The sequence below is a fragment of the Vanacampus margaritifer genome, chromosome 5 (assembly GCF_051991255.1).
Source record: "Vanacampus margaritifer isolate UIUO_Vmar chromosome 5, RoL_Vmar_1.0, whole genome shotgun sequence".
NCBI classification, from domain to species: domain Eukaryota; kingdom Metazoa; phylum Chordata; class Actinopteri; order Syngnathiformes; family Syngnathidae; genus Vanacampus; species Vanacampus margaritifer.
This window is the reverse complement of record NC_135436.1, coordinates 8,225,383-8,244,402: the sequence shown is the minus strand read 5'-3', so window position 1 is coordinate 8,244,402 and position 19,020 is coordinate 8,225,383. Positions and strand designations below refer to the sequence as shown.

The following is a 19,020-nucleotide window of genomic DNA, read 5'->3' as shown; positions in this document are numbered from 1 at the left end:
ATTAAAAACGGACTCCTCCCATAGCTCAACCCCGCTTTCTTCTCATCAAGATTGCGCCTGCCTTCAGCGACATGCCCCCCCCCCCCCCGCTCTGTGATTGGCTGGAGGTGTAAACATTGACTTTCCGCCCAGAAACGTCCTACTTATGGCAAAACACAACAAAATGGCAAAATACAGGCTGCTTGATGACAAAATCACCACCACACATTAACAGAAGTCCAGAGGTGTTGATTGAGAAGGATTTTGTGTGTATACATCCAGTGTTTATTTCTGAGTGAAAATTTCACACCGGAATAAGGACGTCTGAAAGTGTGTCACTCAGAAGTGACGTCATCTTGCAGCAGCCAATAGAAAAGCACCTTCAGATGACGTCGTTCCTTGCCTTCCTTGAACTCAACCTAAATGCGACGCTAGGTTAGAACTGTGTTACTTTTTTTATTTTGCCATGGTGTTTATTAACTATTGCACACAAATAATACACTTTTTTTTATGAAAACTAATTGAAACTAACTACATTTACAAAACAAAACGAAATAAAAACTAACTCAAAAATTCCAAAACTATAATAACCCTGGTTGTGAGTATAGATTTCAAAAGGAGTACGACTACACTGCACATACTCTTAACTGTTTCCATTCAACAAAAACGAAGCCAACTTCGTTTTCTGTGAGTAGTTACTAGGTACCAATTGTACTGGACTGCTGGTGCAAGTAGGTGATGAGCTTGCTCCTCATTTCCTCGTCCCTAGCCAGGGTGAAGGTGTAGGACATCAGCGCTGTGGTGTACAAGTTGTCCCTCTGACCGGCTGCCTCCTTCAGACAGCCCAGAGCGCTCTGGATCACAGGATCCTGTCACAAAACCGGTGCACACATTGAAGGGATCCAAAAGTCTCAAGGTGAACTCACAAAATGTATTGGGATCATTTTGGGTGACGCCACCAAAACCCAAACGGCTTCCTTACAAACATTTTCTGACATGGGGAGCTCACAAAAAATTAATTCTTGCTTGTACAGTTAATTTAACTTGGTAGGTGAATTTGAAAATGAAGATCCAGTGAAGCACAGCAACACATGAGGTTGGCGGTCTACTGTTTGCAAAATGGGAGTGACGTCTGACTCACGTTAATGTCGGAGTCCAGTTCTAACAGGGCGGCAACGATGTAAGCTGTCAGGGACACGTCGTCACTCACTCCTCCCTGATGGCACATTAAAACATGCATTCATATATCATTCTATGCTTTGGTTGTAGTTTGCGTGTCAAAATGTGCAATTTGCTCGGGGAGGTTGAATGTAGGGCTGCACCGGTTGAATCTTTCAACATTCGATTATTCTACTGAAAATTCTATAAATAGTGTATTCTGCTAAACTATATTTTTTACTTAATACATTTCACTTAGTAATGAACAACCGATTGGTTCCACAGTGTGATTAACGCATTGATGAAAGAGTCATCTTATCGCTGCAGCAAGTAACGTGAATTGCACAACACAATGGGGCCTCCCACCACCCGAGTCCTGCACGGAGGGAGCAGAGGAAAAACAAGCATACAAAACATATTTATATGTTTTTTCACAATCGAGATACTACAATGGATTGTGCGAGTGGTTACATTGTGGCTGACAACTCTGAGATTATCATGTGCACAATTAAGCATGTCATCGGCCATACTGATGTCATCACCTTCATGCCGTTGTGGAAGAGTTTCCCCACAGATTTGATGCAGCCATCAGGCCCCTGCTTTGAGTACAACCACTTCTTGGCATCTATAATGTGCTTGGGATCTAAAAAGATGTAAGGCCTCGCACCGTCAAATGACTTCATCACAAAAGAGGTCAGCCTAGAGAGAGAGACACACACACACACTTTTGAAAACAAATCAAAGCACACAGTGCCTGTGGCGGTAACCCCAAAATGAACCCAGCCATAGAGGAATTACATAACGATCTTGTGTGTGATATGAAGCCTCTGGGCTACAAGAGAGTTCAGCTAAATCTGACAGAGGGGCAGCAACGTTTTGAGTGCAAACTAAAATATTCACTAAATCAATTAAATATGACAAAGTGACACTCCAGGACCCTACTGCAATAGTGTCAGGATTGCAGTAAATACTCACCAGAAATGAATAGAAATACTTAATGTTAGGTTTATTAAGGCTACATCCATTTTTGTACAAATTAGCCCCCTAGTATAAAACTGTAGCATCCTTGGATCCCTTGAAAGGTGCTATATAAATCTAAGCTATTATTATTTGTAGTATTTGTTCACATAAACTCTCCCAAACCCTTGTAAAACGTGATAAATGTGATGAGTGCAGTCAAACTTGTTTTCCCCATTACAGTCCTACATTGCCTACTTCATGAACAAAACCCATTCAAGGTGATTTGTCGAATCTTTTGTAGCAAATATTAATGTGATTGGACACTTGAGTCCTTGTTTCCACAATCAGCCACCCCCATACGTGCTCACCAAGTGCCAAACTGCCCAGCATCCTTTCAGCAAAACCAAAGCATTGGTTTGTTCAATCGGCCCCCCAACCCAGCCCCCCAGGCGATGTGCTTTAAGCCTATTAAAAGCAAATATTAACATTTTCTGGCAGCTTCCTCATAATGTAAATGGCTACAATATTTTCTGGTGCCAAAAACAGAAAGATGTATACTCCTGCCTTGGCTGCCATTTTTAGTCTCGTATCAAATTAAGTGTGATATAAAGTCACTGTATAACAAAGCACTAAGTACTTCAAAATGTTCCATAACATCTGATGCAACTGCACTATATTGTGTGTTACATCATTTATTCTGGTATTTTTGGTCTTTTCAGATCATCATCAAGGTTTTAATGCGACATCAGTGACAGGCTCAAATTCACTATACATATTTTTGTGACAGTAAATTAAAAGTGAAATACTGGCAGATGAATTCATCACTAGCAACTAACAGCTACTCTTGGCACTTTAAATTAAAACCCTTCTAAAAAAAAATTCTGAGTGATTCAGTAACTGTACTTAACTGCCGAGGTGTCCACAAACCTTCATACACACCACATAAGGCCAACTGTAATGTAATGTCTACTTGTAAGTCACCCAAAACCTCGGGGATGATACCAAGTTGACATGAGGCATCCAAAGGTCTCACAATCAATAAATTCAGTGAAAGGGTGAACTCGCAGCTGTTTCGCTGTGCTTCTTTTTCTTTGAGTGATACCACCACAAAGGTACTAGTGATGGCAAAGAGAAACAATGAAGACTTTAAAATATTTTAAGATGGTGACTGATTGTCAGTGGAATGGATTTTTTTATTTTTTGGGATGGTAAATGGGCTTTCAATTGTTTTACACTTTTTACCTCCACAGTACTCAAAACTGTTTCCACAACTGAGACGTTTCACCCCCCCACCCCCACCCCCCTATGGCAATCATTTTCAGTTGTTTCCACAAAGCACCATCACTGATTTCCACCAATGCTTTGCAACTGACCAGGTGTTGCCAGACGCATCACTCTTTCCGAAGGCGCTGTAGGAGCCATCGTCATGTTTATAGGTGAGCTCCCTTTGGTATCCTGGAACGCACACATGCACAAATACCCACGTCAGATACCCCGTTGAGTTTATCCGCCACTGCATGTATGTTAAAAGTTGTCACTTAACAAGGAAATCGTGCGAGTTCATGCTGTGCAATCGGAAAAACCCATTGGGCCACTCGCATTAAAAAAAAAAAAAGCGCTCCCTAGAAACTTTTAACGAAGCAGCCATATGTTTCACCAAGATTCACAAAAAGTTGGAGGCATATGAAGGAGACCAAGACCTACAAAAAAGTATCTTGGTAAAATAAACAGGAAGTGAGAAATGAGTTGTTGTTTTTTTAAGTTACATGAAAGGACCAAACGGAAAGACGGACCCAATCAAACTATTAAACTGATTAAACGGAACTGTTGAGAGGCGTATGAAACTGTCCAAAACCTACAAAATAATTATCTTGCCAACAGGAAGTCCATCATTTTAGATTTACTTTTAAATGTTGTTAAATTTTGGCCTATTATAGAGATCACATCAAGAACTCCTCCCACAGATTTTATCCAATTGACTTGAATTGAATCTGTGGGTGCGTCATATCGAAACATGTTCCCGATGAAAACTAAAATCAAAACTTTTTATTGCACTGAAAAACAAAAACATCCATATGTAAAGGTTTATTTTCCCATTTTCAAAAAATTCAATGTGCCAGCACCCCAACATGGCCCAGGCTGCAAGGGCCCTTTATGGACAATATGCCACAGAGGAGGCGGGACTTCCGACATCCAAGTTTTCACCCATCAACTTTGTTTCTGTTTCCGGTTTGCGGCGTGTGGGCCGCGTCCCAGTACGCGTCCCGTCGACGGGTGCGAGACCGCGAATGTGTAGTGTCTGTCTCAGTGTCCAAAGCATTTCAAATAGCCAATGAGCGGGAGCGCGCGGTTTGGGGGCGCAGGGGTGGGGGTGCGAGTGTTGGAACGCGGTCAGCAGTGGCCGGAAACGGCGCTGATGTGTAAAACCCGGAAGTTGGAAGTCCGTGGCATCTACCCCATTGATGCCTGCAGCTGTAGTTTTACTTTGGAATTAATGAAAAATGATTAACATTATTATCATATTTTGTCAGTTTCTGTGTTGAGCAAGCTTCTAGATGATACAAACATTTTGAAAATAAGATAAAGAAATGAATGAAGAAAGTTTAGGGCCACCTCTTGCAATTTTATGCTTCCGCGCATTGGCTGAGATGCATCAAACGGATGCCCTTTCATAGGAAAATAGGGGTGGGGTTTATGCAAATTGGAGTTCCGCAGGTACAAGCTGTCATTTTGAATGAATTCTTATTCATTATCATCGGTTTTGATGATGACTCTTTTTTTTTTTTTTACTGTCTCATATCTTTTTCTGTGAGCCCCTATTCAATGTTGCGAATGACGACTCACCGCTCTCGAGGAAGCGCGTGGCCTTGTCCAGAATCTCATCAGTCAGTTGACCTGTGCTTTTCAGGTAGTTGAGAATGAAGATGTTGGGAGCAAAGAGCAACATGTTCTGCTCGCCACAGCCATATGGCATTGCCAGGAGTTTGTCCAGGTTCTTCATGGCTCGGCCCATTAGGTCACCTTCGGGAAAAGGATCTCATTAGGGAAGGTTCGATGTAGAGGAGTTCTCTGAAAATGATGTCTGAGAGATTTATTTTTATTTTTTACCAAGCACAGAGACAGTGGCTCTGGCAGATCCAGCAACAAACATCTCTGGCATCAGAAGAGAGATTTTCTTTTCCACTGGTCCCTCTGGAAACAAAAAGTATGCATGTAAGTGTGTGACATCATTTACCTTTGACACATACTGCCCGGTTGGGCTTTAGTATTAAAAACAATTTAGTCTCATAGGACCTGAAAAAATCTATGAGAACTCACCATTGAACATTTTCACTTTCAAAATAATACATTCACATGGTTATTCTAATCTGTTTATTTGTAATGTGATTTTTTTTTTTTAAGTGTCGCAGAGTAAAACTGATTTCAATTTCTATGGTAAAGATAACAATGAAACTTGTTAAGTTTCATTATACGATCTTAAATTTCTTCTGCAGCCAAAAAAGGACAAGATGATAAATAACAATCTGATAAAACCATATTAAAAGGGATTTTCTGTAATAAATTGAAACCGCTGCCACTCGCAAAACCTGCATTTGTGCTTTGCCGTTACATGTTGTGACTGTGCATACAAAGAGCAAATTGCCATCATAGCTGATGAAACTCGACTGTGATAAAAGCATCTGAACAAGTTTAATTGAATCTTCAAGGCTTTGTTTATTATAATGGGAATTGTGTGTTCTTCTTTAACATCAGGATTCTCCTGATTATTTAATGTGAAGAAATGATTGAATACATATCAATTACTACCAAAGTTCATCAAAGTTAATCAAAAACTTTAGAAATGAGCTTGCACAAAATAAAGACAGACCTAAACTAACTATAATGAAAATTCCAAAACTATAATAACCCTGATCATGACAAACCTTATTTTTGGTATTTTGTGAAAAAATGACAGTAACAAAACAATATTAATCCATCAAACGATCATTTGAGTAAAACGAAGAACTCCAAAACTGTGTTTAGCAAGATTTTCCAAACAAGTTATAGATGTAAACATACCTGCAGGACAGAGGAGCGCGTTGTGACTGACTGACTGAGGCGTTCCTTCAGCCTACAAGAGAAACCAACACAGAACATTTTTAACTGGAATGAACTACACAACACAACAAAACAGAGATAGCCCTATTAACAAGGTTCATGGTTTAGATTTATAAATCTTCTGCGACCTTGTTTCAAGTTCCGTGTTTAATGCAATTATGCATTGTGTTTATACAGCCTCAAAGCTGACTACTACCAAGGCCAATGCAAAGGGGTCTTGCGAGGGATCAGAATTAGATTTATTGGCCAAGTATGTAAAAACACACAAGGAATTTGTCTTCACAGTCACAACCTGTCCAAGAAACAGCAAATATAACAATGACCAATGGGGACGGGAAGCCTGGTGGTACGCTAAGTAGCACCCCAAGTTTCTTAGATGGGAAAAAGAAAGGAGACATGAAGAAAGAGGGAGGGGGGAAAACAAGGCCAAAGTGTTTTCCTTTAAAAGGAACCCCGAAAGTAATGACAATTTTGCTCCATATGATTTATTTGGTTGTTAAGAACATGACTATGAGATTAATTTTTCAAAAATAATTTCCAGTTTAATGCATTTTGTAGAAACTTTATTTGTATGTAGCCTACACCACCATTGTTCTTTACGTGGTAACACATTCTGTGTAGTGACATAGAATGGCCACTTGCTCACTGCCGAGCAATGCAAAACAAGTATAAAGAAAGAGAAGTAAGCCTTGTTCCGGTCCAAAAGAAACAACATGCGATCAGGAGAGTCACCCTCCCCCACGTCGTGCTCTCGAGAGCTCTCCCGAGCTTTTAAAAGAGGACACAGTATGGACCTGGGGAAAAATTATTTGCACCACAATGACGTAGATACAACAAATTTCGAAGAGGATTTAGGACCACGAGACATAAAAGCTCACTTTAAAGTGACAGTGTGTAATAAGTGGCCACTCGATCTCGCTATATTATAGAATGCAACCGAAGCGCGTGTATTTCGAAGCATGCACACTACGGTGGCTCAGACTGACCACATTTCACAAGTCTACACCAATTCATAATTTGCGTGAGCAAACGAGCATCTCAGTGAGCGACGGCGTCTTGGCAGCCGCTGTGAAGCCCAGTGAAATACCAAGCGAGCCAAATTTAGCCGGAGCAGCTAACAAGAGCGGCTACGGGAGTTAGTCGGAGCCATACGCTAGAGTGGCTAACAAGAGCAGATAGTAGGAGAAGCTATAAAAAAAATGCTAGTAAAAGCTTACAAGAGCAAAGCATAAGGTGACAAGCGACTCGAGCCTGAATCACGGAAGTCAGCGATGACCACCTGCAAGCCGCAGCTGTGGAAGGTAAGCAGCGGTTGACCCATTGGGTTCGACACTAGATTGCAAGCACCACCAGGGCCAACTATGTTCACGAAGTTGTCCTTTGGGCATCCAAGATCAGCGAAACATTTTAGCTATGAGGAGAGATTTATTAAAAAATAATCACACAAATACATTTGTGATTTTCACACGTGTTTTTGAGATCCACAAATACATCCGTGATTTTCAAATTTTTCAGATCCACAGATATTTTTGCGATTTTCACGTATTTTTCAAATCCACAAACATATTTGTAATTTTCAAATGTTTTTCAGATCCACAAATATATCCGTGATTTTCTTCTTTTTTAATTTTGTGTGCATTCCATGACTTTTTACTTTTTACTGTCTCCATTGAACGGGAACGAGACGTTTCTTGTTTAAAATTGGACATTGAAAAACAGAAATCGAGTCGTTATCTGATCCTCTATTATGTGTTAATTTTACAAAAGTCGGAAAACAAATTGTAATCTTAAATTATTTCCCTCAAATTCGTTTTAGTTTAACTCAAAAGACACTCTTCTTCTTTGGCCGCTGCTGCTTTAGTGGCGTAGAAGAAGAAAAATTAACAGCAAAAGAAGAGCGTCTTTAGAGTGTCAACAAAAAAAGTTCAAGAGAAACAAACTAAAGTCACATTTTGCTTGCCAACTTGTACAAAATAAACACATAATAAAAGATCAGATAAAGACTCAATTTCTGTTTTTCAATGTCCAATTTTAAACGAGAACATTCCCGTTCAATGGAGACAGTAACATTGCCTCCCCGTGGAGGGCGTAGTAACGGGCCTTAAACACATGTGAATACCTGAGAGCTTGTGTGTGTGAATATGTCGAAACAGCGTAAGGTTTGTCCAAAAAAAAAAATGCGCGAGCGCAACGATCCACAAACGCACTTTCGACAACTTGCAAGCAAAAGTCATGGAAAATGCACACACAAAATTAAAAAAGATGTGAAAATTGCGGGTATATTTGTAGATCTGAAAAACACGTGAAAATCACGGATGTATTTGTGGATCTCAAAAACACATGTGAAATTCACAAATTTATTTGTGTGAATATTTTTTAGACAAATTTCTCCCCATAGGTTAACCTCTTGTAAGTTGAGGCTCGAGCCATGTAATATAATTAGTGATTACTAGACCTACTACGATATTTAAAAAAATGTACGTTGGTTCGATATATTTTGGCATATTATTGAAATCAATAGTTGGTTTAAAATTTAATAAATTATTAGTTTACCACCAAAAGATTACACAGTCACTTTAATGCTCAAAAATTATATTTCCTATGGACTCTGACAGTCAAATGCCCCTTACAATCACCATCCCTTCAACCCACTTAGACGGTTTGAAATGACAATCCCATCTGCTGATTTATGTCAACCTAGTCGTGTACGGTATGTTGCATCTGACAGGCACTGACCTCCACCAGCAAGCTGCGGACCACAGTGTCAATACGGCCCACGTCTGGGACAGAAGCTACCTCATTGCCACACAGCAAGTTGGTCTTCAGGGCCTCGGCACTCACCTTCACGTCGACCTTGCCTGTGTGCAAACAAACAGAATGCGTCTTCAGTCCAGCCTTCCATAGATTTACCGTGAACAGCTTTCCGGACTAATTTATTTTTAGGGTTTATCTCCCCCACCACATCAGAATTCACTTCCTCGCCTAGATTCCAGTCTTATTCACTGTCATTAATCCCCATTTGTTTCCTTATAATACACGCTCTCTTCATACCAAATTATCTCCCACCCCCTCCTTGTCTTTCACAGCCCAAAATTGTTCTCACTGAGGCCAAGTACAGATCAGCCCCTGAGGGAGAGGTTTCCAAGTGTTTCATCAGTGATGCTACCTGACATGTTAGTACAAGGGATTGTCAGCACGCCTCTAAGAGGAGACGGAGCAGCACGATTTGACACTCAACACAGCCTTGTCTGCATCGCTGCTTGATGGAAGCAATCAAAACTCTTCATGCCAGCTAGTTTTCCAAATACAGCGATCTAGTTTTTGTTTCACATTGTCATTCCCATTCAATTTACAGTTTGAAACACATTTCTCTCTCATGAGAGAGAAATGTTTCAAACTGTAAATTGAATGGGAATTTATATATGTATCAACAAATTTGTATTTGACTGAAAAATGTGTTTATGTTTAAACTGACTGTGGTCAATTAACACAAATTTTGCAGGGCAGTAGGGGGCACACGGATTATTTTTAAATAATAATATTTAGGCATTAATCAGGGAGGAAAAATGTATACGACTGCTCTAGGACGGTAATTGGGAATGCAAAAAAATTAAAATATTTCATAATTAAAGACATAAATTTGATGCATTTTGAGTGATAAAAATCAAGCAGACTTAAAAGACAGTATCAATGTATAACAAAATATCTATCTATACATGGTCATGTTATGCTATATATACAGGGTTGGGAGGCTTTTAAATTGTATTCTTCTGATACAGTTTCTAGTTACCTGTTAAAACAATGTAGTTAACTTAATCCAATCACCATACTATTAAAATAATGTAACTTTGACAGTAACAGTGGACCCCAACTATTTGCAGGGGTAGAGACAGACAGACAGACAGACAGACAGACAGATAGATAGATAGATAGATAGATAGATAGATAGATAGATAGATAGATAGATAGATAGATAGATAGATAGATAGATAGATAGATAGATAGATAGAGGATGTTTGGGTGGTGAGCTGTTCCTCCTCAAGAGGGAAGTAGATTTGCTTTCTCCATAACAGTTGTTGCCATCATAAAGTGTGAAATAGTGAAAAAGCGGACAAATAACGCTTATGAAGGCAACATTTACAGATTTACACCCAAATAACCTTGCCTTCATCTCTCACAAAGACGCAAGCGCGCGCACACACACACACACGCGCCGTAATTATGACCTAATTACACTACGACGATGATTACTATGCGTATCAACCGCAAAACGAACTTTTATCCCAGTCGCTAGTTTTTACATTTTTATTGTTAATATATATATATATAATAATTGTTAAATGGTGTTTTAATAGTACATCGGTGCGTGATATGTAAGGAAGGTAGAACTCTGACTCACATTAGCATTGTGCGGGTTAGTAACTAGCTCCTCTGTTGCAGGACGTCGCAGCACGCTGACAGTTCAAACTTTTTCCTTTTCTTCAGTGAGTGAGTTCCAAACAGTGAATAGCGATTAAAACTTCCTCTTTCCCTTCCAACATTCAAATTGGCCGCGTAGTGTGTGGAGGACTCGACTCTCGACATGTCCCTCCGCAATGCCAGACAGACAAGTTCCGCCAACTTCTCCTAATATGGCTTGCTGCTTCTCCACGGAGAAGGTACACACAGCATAAAATTTTAGACCTCACTCAGATACTAAAAGTCAATACTTTTCCAATAATTTTTAAGGTGTTTTTTCCAAGCTAATCAATTCAATGTGTGAAAGCAATGTCAGTTTAGTGATGGGATCATAAACAACAAACGTGCATTCAAATAAAGTCGCTGACCCGGTGCGATTTGTGTCAGAACTTAATACATTTTATGCACGATTTGACGGTTCAGACTTTTCTGGTGAGTGTGAGGAACTCCTGAGAGCACTTCCCTAGAAGATCTGGATGAACCTCTGCCCTTCTCTGTGGAGGACGTAAGGAGTCAACTCGGCATATGTAAGTTGGGAGAAGCCCCTGGACCGGATGACATCTCAGCTAAGGTGTTCAAGCATTGCACTCAAGAACTTTCACATGTTCTGCACTCACTGTTTAAGGACGTCTATTACACAGTGATTAACTGAATCACTATCGGCCTGTTGCCCTCACATCCATCATAATGAAGTGCCTGGAAAAGCTGCTGCTGAACACCATTCTACCTGTTGTTACACCTCATCTAGACCCACTTTTGCCTATAAAGCTAAGATAGGCACAGAGGACGCTGTAGCCTGCCTGCCGCACCTCCTCTTCCAGCACCTGGACACTCCTGATCACTGCATGTGTGCTCTTTGTGGATGTCAGCTCAGACTCCATCCAGAGGCAGCTGATGATCCGGAAGCTGCAGGAACTTCACATCCCCACCAGGATGATCCACCTCCTGCATGACTTGTTGAGCAGCAGGTTGAACGGTTGGGCTCTACCAAATCATCTTTGCTTACCATAAACACTAGGGCACCACAGGGGTGTGTGCTCAGCCCTTTTCTTTACACACTGTACACAAATAACAGTATCAATACCTCACCATACATCAAATACCTAAAATACTCCGATGACACTGCCATTCTTGCTCTACTTAAACATAATAACCAGGACATGGACTACAACAACACCATTACACACTTCACCAAATGGTGTGAGGATAACCACCTGCTTCTAGATGTCAATAAAACTAAGGAACTTATATTCAACTTATCACAGTACCAAAACACAACTATTCACAACTAAACGGTAAAGATTGTAGACAGTTTTAAATACCTGGGATCACAATAGATAACTCACTCACATTTGACAAACACATCTTAGACATTCAGAAAAAAAGCCAACAGTGACTCTCAATCATCTGTAAACTAAAAGGACTCTCTGTTGCTCCACCCCTGCTACTACGGTTATACCAGGCTATTATTCAACCCAGTATATTGTACCCTTCCCCCTGCTGTTAAAAACCGGACTAAACTCATTAAAGTAACAAACACGGCAACAAAACTCATAGGACTTCCTACACCAAAGTTCACAGATCTTAATAAGGCTAATAGGCGCATTGCACTTACAATAGAACAGGACTCCACACACCCGCTCAATAAGCACCTCGTCCCTCTCTGTCTTTAGGACGGAGGTATAACACACTTAGGCTATGTGCAGGAAGGCTCGATTCGGAAGGAGCCTGATTCCCTTAGCCATAAAATTTTTTAACAGTAGGCCCCGCTGAGTGTACTCTGTTAATTGTATATTTGTTATTGTCTTGTACATTTTTTCTGTCAAATGTTCATTGTCTGCGTCGAAAATAATTTCCCCTTGGAGACACTAAAATCTAAAGTCTAAATTGAAGCTTGGACAATTGTGGAGCTAAATGTGGAAGTATTAAATATGTAAATTTCGCATTTCTTAAGTTGAAGGCTAAAAAACAAGGTGGGGTTAAATTAAAATTGGCAAAATTTCAACCATTTTCAGCTCTCACACCATACTCAACATTCTTAGATAGCTACAGCTAGCTTAGCTGGCACAAGTTGACATCATCTACATGAGCCGATGTTAATATTCTTGCCAGTAGCAAGGCATTCTGAAAGCAAGATGGTAAAACGTAAACGTTCTAACCTGGGGTAGAGCTTTGGGTTATGTTTAGTCTGGACACTCAATGAGGGAAGTTGGGAGGATTTGGATATGGTTCTTTTGTGGTATACAACTAAAAAATTAACTGGTATACAGCAGTGGTGACAAAATTTCCACTAAGGGCTTATGACTACCGTAATAATCGCTTAATATTTAACAAAATAAATAAATAATTAATAAAAAAATGCTAAACTATAACAGTCCAAGTGATGTAGCGATGTAGTTCTTACCAAGGGTATTTGGAGTGACAATCCAAGTGAATGTTCTGCTCTCCTCACTGCATAGACACACGCTGTATTGGCAGTCGTCACAGATTCTGAAGGTATACGTGTCAGACTGAGCCAGTGTAACGTTCACCTGCAGACACAAACACAAACATTGCCAGTATCAGGAAGCAATTATTTATTTCATGACTCACTGACATTTACCATAATGCACTTGGCGAGATAGTTGAAGACAGTGGCTTTTAGAGTAAACACTTCCCCACGGATGACAGAGTAGGGCAGCGTGAGACTGACGAAGAAGGGCTGGAAGGCCGTCAGTGCAGTGGTGGGCGCCACACCAAAGCCCACAGAGGAGACGCAGAAAGCTCCAGCGGCCCACTTGGTGATGGTGTCTGGGACCGTCTTCTCTACATTCACTGTACCCTTGTCACTATACACACACAAGCACAGCAGGCAAATTAGCAGGTTGACTTCAGTTCAAACAACACAGAGATTTGATTATCTGCCATCTGAGCATGTTTACCCAACAGAAACTAGGTCCCAGATCCATGTTTCTGGGAAGAATGTCCGAACGGTCTCCTTTTTCTTCTCCTTAGTTTTCTCTCCAACATCAGAGTACCTCATCACATTGAAGGCCATGGAAACGGGATAATCTAAGGAATCTGCTACAAAGACATAAGAATTTACCTTTAATAGGAATCAACTTTAATCAGCTGCTAGAAAACACTCACTGTCATTACATTTGTATCAACAGAGCACACTATCAGTGATACATTTAAATACAGTAAACCTCTATTTTCATTTGCAGTTTTTGTACTGGAAAATGGTGGCTGTCCATTTCTGCAGTCAAAGGAATAAAAAAAACTTTGTGCCCTTGCACAACAAAGCAGAGCTTTTTAGAAGAATAAAAGTCATTAAAAACAATACTAGACTCCAGTTTGATACCATGCTAGAGTGGTGGAATTTGTGAACAAAAATAGAAGTGTTCCAATGAAAAATCACGGTACAGTGGAGGATTAAAGAATATACTGTAGCAAACATACCTTCATGGTAAGCCTCGATTTTAGGTCTTCGGCAGTCAAAGGGTTTCTTCACATCAGAATTTGTCACAATTTTGACTCCAATCTCCTGAAAAAAAGAGATACATTTGTCAAGTCACAAAACATTCATCTCTGGATAGTGGCGATTTATGGAGCTTGTTTTGTGCACTGGCAAAAGTAATGTTGGAACAGAAATGCATTCTTAAACATCTTAGTTTAACATAAACCCTGTACAGGAATTAAAACGTAGTCTAGATTAATTCACATTTTAACACAGGATTTATTGGAATAGTTTGACTTGAATTAGATATGGATTCAAATAGTCTCAGACTAGTCCTAGTAGTCTAGAGTTAAATAATCCCCTGTCTTGAAAAAAGACTAGAACTAATCAAGGTCTAAATTAAGATTTACTGCAAATCAAGCCTGGCAGGTTTAACTTCAGTAAAGGCTGAATGCTACACTGCATGGGGAAAGTGGATTACCTTAACTTCATCAATGATGCTGAAAGACCACCACCAAGACCAGAAAGAAGAAGTCTCAGAAGGAGAAGTAACTCTCTCTCTCTCTCTCTCATTCATATGGAGCATATTCTCCGGGGTGGTTAAGTCAAAAATGGTGCGCTGCTGCACACCATTTTTGACTTAACCAATTATGTCAGTTACACACCTTCATGACCTGTACGTACTCTGGGGGGAGCGATATTTTAATGAGGGCGTCCTCTGTCAAATGTAGCAGTGCGCATATTCTCCCTGAGACTAAGCATCTTTCCTCTTGCGTGTTCAGGATGCTGCAGGACTAGTGCCTCTTGAAGGTCAAACATCGTATTGCACCTTTTGATTCAATTAACTGCTACCGTGCTCCTCTGGTGACGACCGCGTCACGCCGGGCGGCTGCTGACTCGTGCAATAGTGGCTTGGAGTTTGTCTGAAAGCAGAGCTCATAACAACTACAGTCATTCTAATAGTCCAATTGTGACTTAGATTTTTAAACATTTGTCTTATTTGACATATGCTGGTCGTGAAATTCACACAACAAGGCGCTCACTCGTTTTCAACTACAGTAATGTAACAGCTCCAAATATGTATTCAGTCATGAGCACAGTTCTCTGATTAAATTACTGTTATTTTATTTATGTAATACTGAATACAAAAAACGCATGCTGCTTAAAAGTAACCAATTAGATGAGCTGCGCGCACATCTTTGGGCAGTTTGGGTACGATCAGTATAACTTCCGGTGTCGGTACCAGATCTGATCGGGCTGCCAGATCGTATCGGTGGCCTTTGCGCCTGCTGATGACGTCAGTACAGTAGCGCTGCTTACCGGTAAACAAAATGCGCGAGTCAGATGTTTTAACAGTTTTTTTTGTTGTTGTTGTTTTTTAAAGCCGTTCATAAATCACAATGCATCACAAAAATAGTCTTAATGATAATAGGAACATATTAGCAATCTAAACTGACAATATTTGTCCCATCTCTGTAAATTAATTTAAATGTATAGCTTTTAAATAATACTTGTTTTAGTTGTTGCATTTATGTGCTATTGTATCTCCATCCTTTTATATTTATTTTTATCTCATTTATTATTTATATTATATACTTAATGTATCCTGCTTTTATATTCTTAGTTTTATTTACGTTTTTATAATTTCAGTCCATACATCTTGTTATTTAAATTACATCTTTAATATTTTCTTACCAACATTTCAATGTCAACTGGATAACTTCCTACCAATCCTGTAGTATGACATCATATTAAGCTGTCAATCTGGCAGGCCGTTCACATCTGGTACCGACACCGGATCCATATGCAAGTCACATTTGAAGTGTGAAATGTGTGAAATATATTCCAAATGCATCTCTATTGAATTCACGTCACAGGAAAACTCCACGATCCGGGACTTGCAGGCCTCCTCACAATTCAATGGGTCACACCTCTTTGGTTGTTGCGTGAGTTTTCCTCAGTTACGCAGAGTGGGTGTGTCAGAAGCTGAGACAGGAGAATTGACGCGCATTTGAGGTGCCTTATTAGGAAGGCGCGTGAGAAACGGGAGAATATGCCCCATATATATACAGCTACTGTCTTCCGGCAGGAGATTCAGGGCCCCCAGAACCAGGCTGAACCGCTACAAGAACTCATTCCTGCCGACATCCATCAAACTGCTTAACAACCGACATTAACTCAGTGCAATAAGATATATATATATATGGTGCAATGTTGTGTACATACCCATGTGTGTATATATATATATATATATATATATATATATATATATATATAAGTGTGTATATGTGTGTGTGTGTGTGTGTGTGTGTATATGGGTGTGTGCAATGTACTTCTCTACACATGTATACTCCTGTGAAGACTTCTGGGAAGTCTTATACTTATTGCTGCACTTCTTATTTATTTAATTTTAATTTCATCTCTTTCTATTCTGTTGTTTTCTCTTTACTGTAAACTGCAGCTGGACGGAGTCCAGGAAAAAGTTCCCCACGGGGAAAATAAAAGTATATCGTATCATATCGTATCGTATCGTATTGTATCGTGTATATATATATATATATATATATATATATGTGTGTGTGTGTGTGTGTGTGTGTGTGTGTGTGTGTGTGCGTGTGAATGTCTTGAAACATTTTGCATGGCGTTTGTTTAAAAAAGAAATGTGTGTGACTGTTGATCCACAAACGCAAATTCAACATAATTCACAAGCTGAACTGAATATTTACAAATGATAAGTGACGATAAATGCCCACACAACATAAAAAACACAGGAATATCACAGATATATTTGTGGCTCTGAAATACATGAAAATATTTCTGTGAAACAAACTCCAAACTATGGCTGGATTTTTACTTTCCAGACCTGGATTTGACACCTCTGTTTTATCTCATGGTAAACAATACATTTACATGACTGTTTATGGGCTTTTGCAGGCTAAAAAGTCCACGCAGCTAAGTACAGTAGTGCTTTAAAGTTTATATACCCTTGGGGTATGTAAATTTATGAGCACAAATGTAAATGTGCAAAAGCTAAATGCCACTTAATGACACAAAAATGCTATGAATTGTCACCAAAATAGATATGCACATCTCTACTCATGTTAATTTAAACTTCTGAAAATATCAAAACAATTGCCACAGTATTTTGGATTTTATGGGCATTAAGCCTTTTGCTCACCATTTGTATGTAAACTTTCAAGCACAACTCTAGTTTGTGGCTACGTGACTTCTTTCATCTACAAATGACACTATTGATTTATGACCTTGTTAAATGCAACCAATGGAGAACAAGCTTGATTGTTACCAAATCATTTACACTACTTAAGCTTCTATTTGAAGTTACGTATAGAGAGATGTGTCACATTTGCTAGCCTGTCTGTTGCTCTCTCAACTCTAATGCCATTCAGTGAGGCGGCTGCATATCAGGCATGGCAGACTTAGGATATTTCAAAAGTTTTTGTTTTCTTTTGGCTTACCATTTCCAATCACGTGATCGGATCAGGACATCCCTAATATCATGCCATGATCGATAGGCACATCCCCGAAAAAAATAAAGCAAGTCAGTCAATATCAGTAGCCTACTTAATAATCAAGTCCTTACTTTAAAGATGCTGAAAACATCATCCTTATGATTAGTTGGTCCAAAGTAAAATGAGCGCTTGCTCCGCCGTTCCTCAACTTCCTCTACATCCACCAACATCTCAGGTTCGGGTTCTGGCATGGGTTCAGGAAAGCAGGGATATGGCTCAAAGTCGTCAACCTGATACGAGTATCCCGATAACTTCTGAAGAGGCAGCTGATTGTACACCTACACAGAGTTAAACACAATATTATCAGTACATATAGAAGATGGATGGATGGATGGATGGATGGATGGATGGATGGATGGCAACACAATACTCAATACTGCAGGGGTGTCAAACTCATTAGATCAGGGCCCACATGGGGAAGAATAAATAACCAAGTGGTAAAATCATGGTATATAACTTTTAAATAATTGGGCGTCAATTATACGCAGATTTGCTGGCCAGCCATAAATTTTGGGGCTCAACTATAAACATATTGTTAAAAAAAAAATAACGCAAATTCATGCAAATTGAACACGGCAACACTTTGTCCATATGAGTTACAGGCATGTTATATTACCTGATTTGGATATATATTGTTCCCAGAATGCATTGTGTGACGCAGTTAATGAAGTTATAAGGATACTAATCCTTGTCAGATGTGTTTGTGTTACCAGTAGTTGAATTTGTGTCACATTCAGCATGATTTATGATTTATTTTGGCCTATGTTTTTTTCCCCAACAAACCGTTACTTTAGGTTGTGCGTAAAATAATGACATGCAGGGCAATTTTTCGTACAAGTTGCATTGCTGATCTAAGAATTGCTTGCAAAATTACAAATTTATGTGTTTTGATTGTGGCCAGCTGATTAATTGGTCTGGAAATACATTTTTATTTTTTATTTTACAAAATCAGCCCGATTAAACCCCCCTATGGGCCTGATCCGGCCCGCGGGCCATACGTTTGACACAGCTGCTCTAATGCCTGTGTAAATGCTGTTTTATGTGGGCACAGATTTGTTTTAGGCCTTTAATAAAATACAGGAGGAGCGAGCCTTGGTTTGCGAGAAAGTTCCGTTACTACAGCAGCGATGTAAATTGAATGTTTTATATATCAATACATGTTTTTGGACATTAGAAGGAAGCCAGCGTGCGCAACAAGAATCCTTAAAGGCAGAGGGAAACATGTAAATTTCATACAGAAAGGCCACAGTGAACAGATTCCAACCCTGAACCTTCTTGTTGTGAGGCAACTTGACTACTGTGCCATCCTAAATAAAATCAAAATCAAAAGTGTTTTATTGGTATTTTTAGAAATTATATACAAGGAGTGAGGCCTGTTTTGGTGTTAAAGTGAACTTA

General features: G+C 39.6%; 1 protein-coding gene across 2 annotated transcripts in view; it reads right to left on the bottom strand.

Moving 5' to 3' along the window:
- The window catches only part of LOC144052310 (alpha-2-macroglobulin-like protein 1), a 50,299-nt gene that overhangs the window by 10,857 nt on the left and 20,422 nt on the right, over positions 1-19,020 (bottom strand). The window contains exons 16-28 of one of the 2 annotated variants that reach the window (XM_077566245.1): positions 17,694-17,900; positions 14,095-14,179; positions 13,575-13,716; positions 13,256-13,481; positions 13,058-13,184; positions 8,932-9,053; positions 6,157-6,208; positions 5,206-5,289; positions 4,942-5,118; positions 3,471-3,552; positions 1,680-1,836; positions 1,121-1,195; positions 686-848 (exon numbers count right to left, since the gene is read on the bottom strand). In XM_077566245.1, coding sequence (XP_077422371.1) covers positions 686-848; positions 1,121-1,195; positions 1,680-1,836; positions 3,471-3,552; positions 4,942-5,118; positions 5,206-5,289; positions 6,157-6,208; positions 8,932-9,053; positions 13,058-13,184; positions 13,256-13,481; positions 13,575-13,716; positions 14,095-14,179; positions 17,694-17,900 — 1,699 coding nt within the window. The remainder of the gene's footprint in view (positions 1-685; positions 849-1,120; positions 1,196-1,679; positions 1,837-3,470; positions 3,553-4,941; positions 5,119-5,205; positions 5,290-6,156; positions 6,209-8,931; positions 9,054-13,057; positions 13,185-13,255; positions 13,482-13,574; positions 13,717-14,094; positions 14,180-17,693; positions 17,901-19,020) is intronic. The other variant, XM_077566246.1, reaches the window with a different exon arrangement.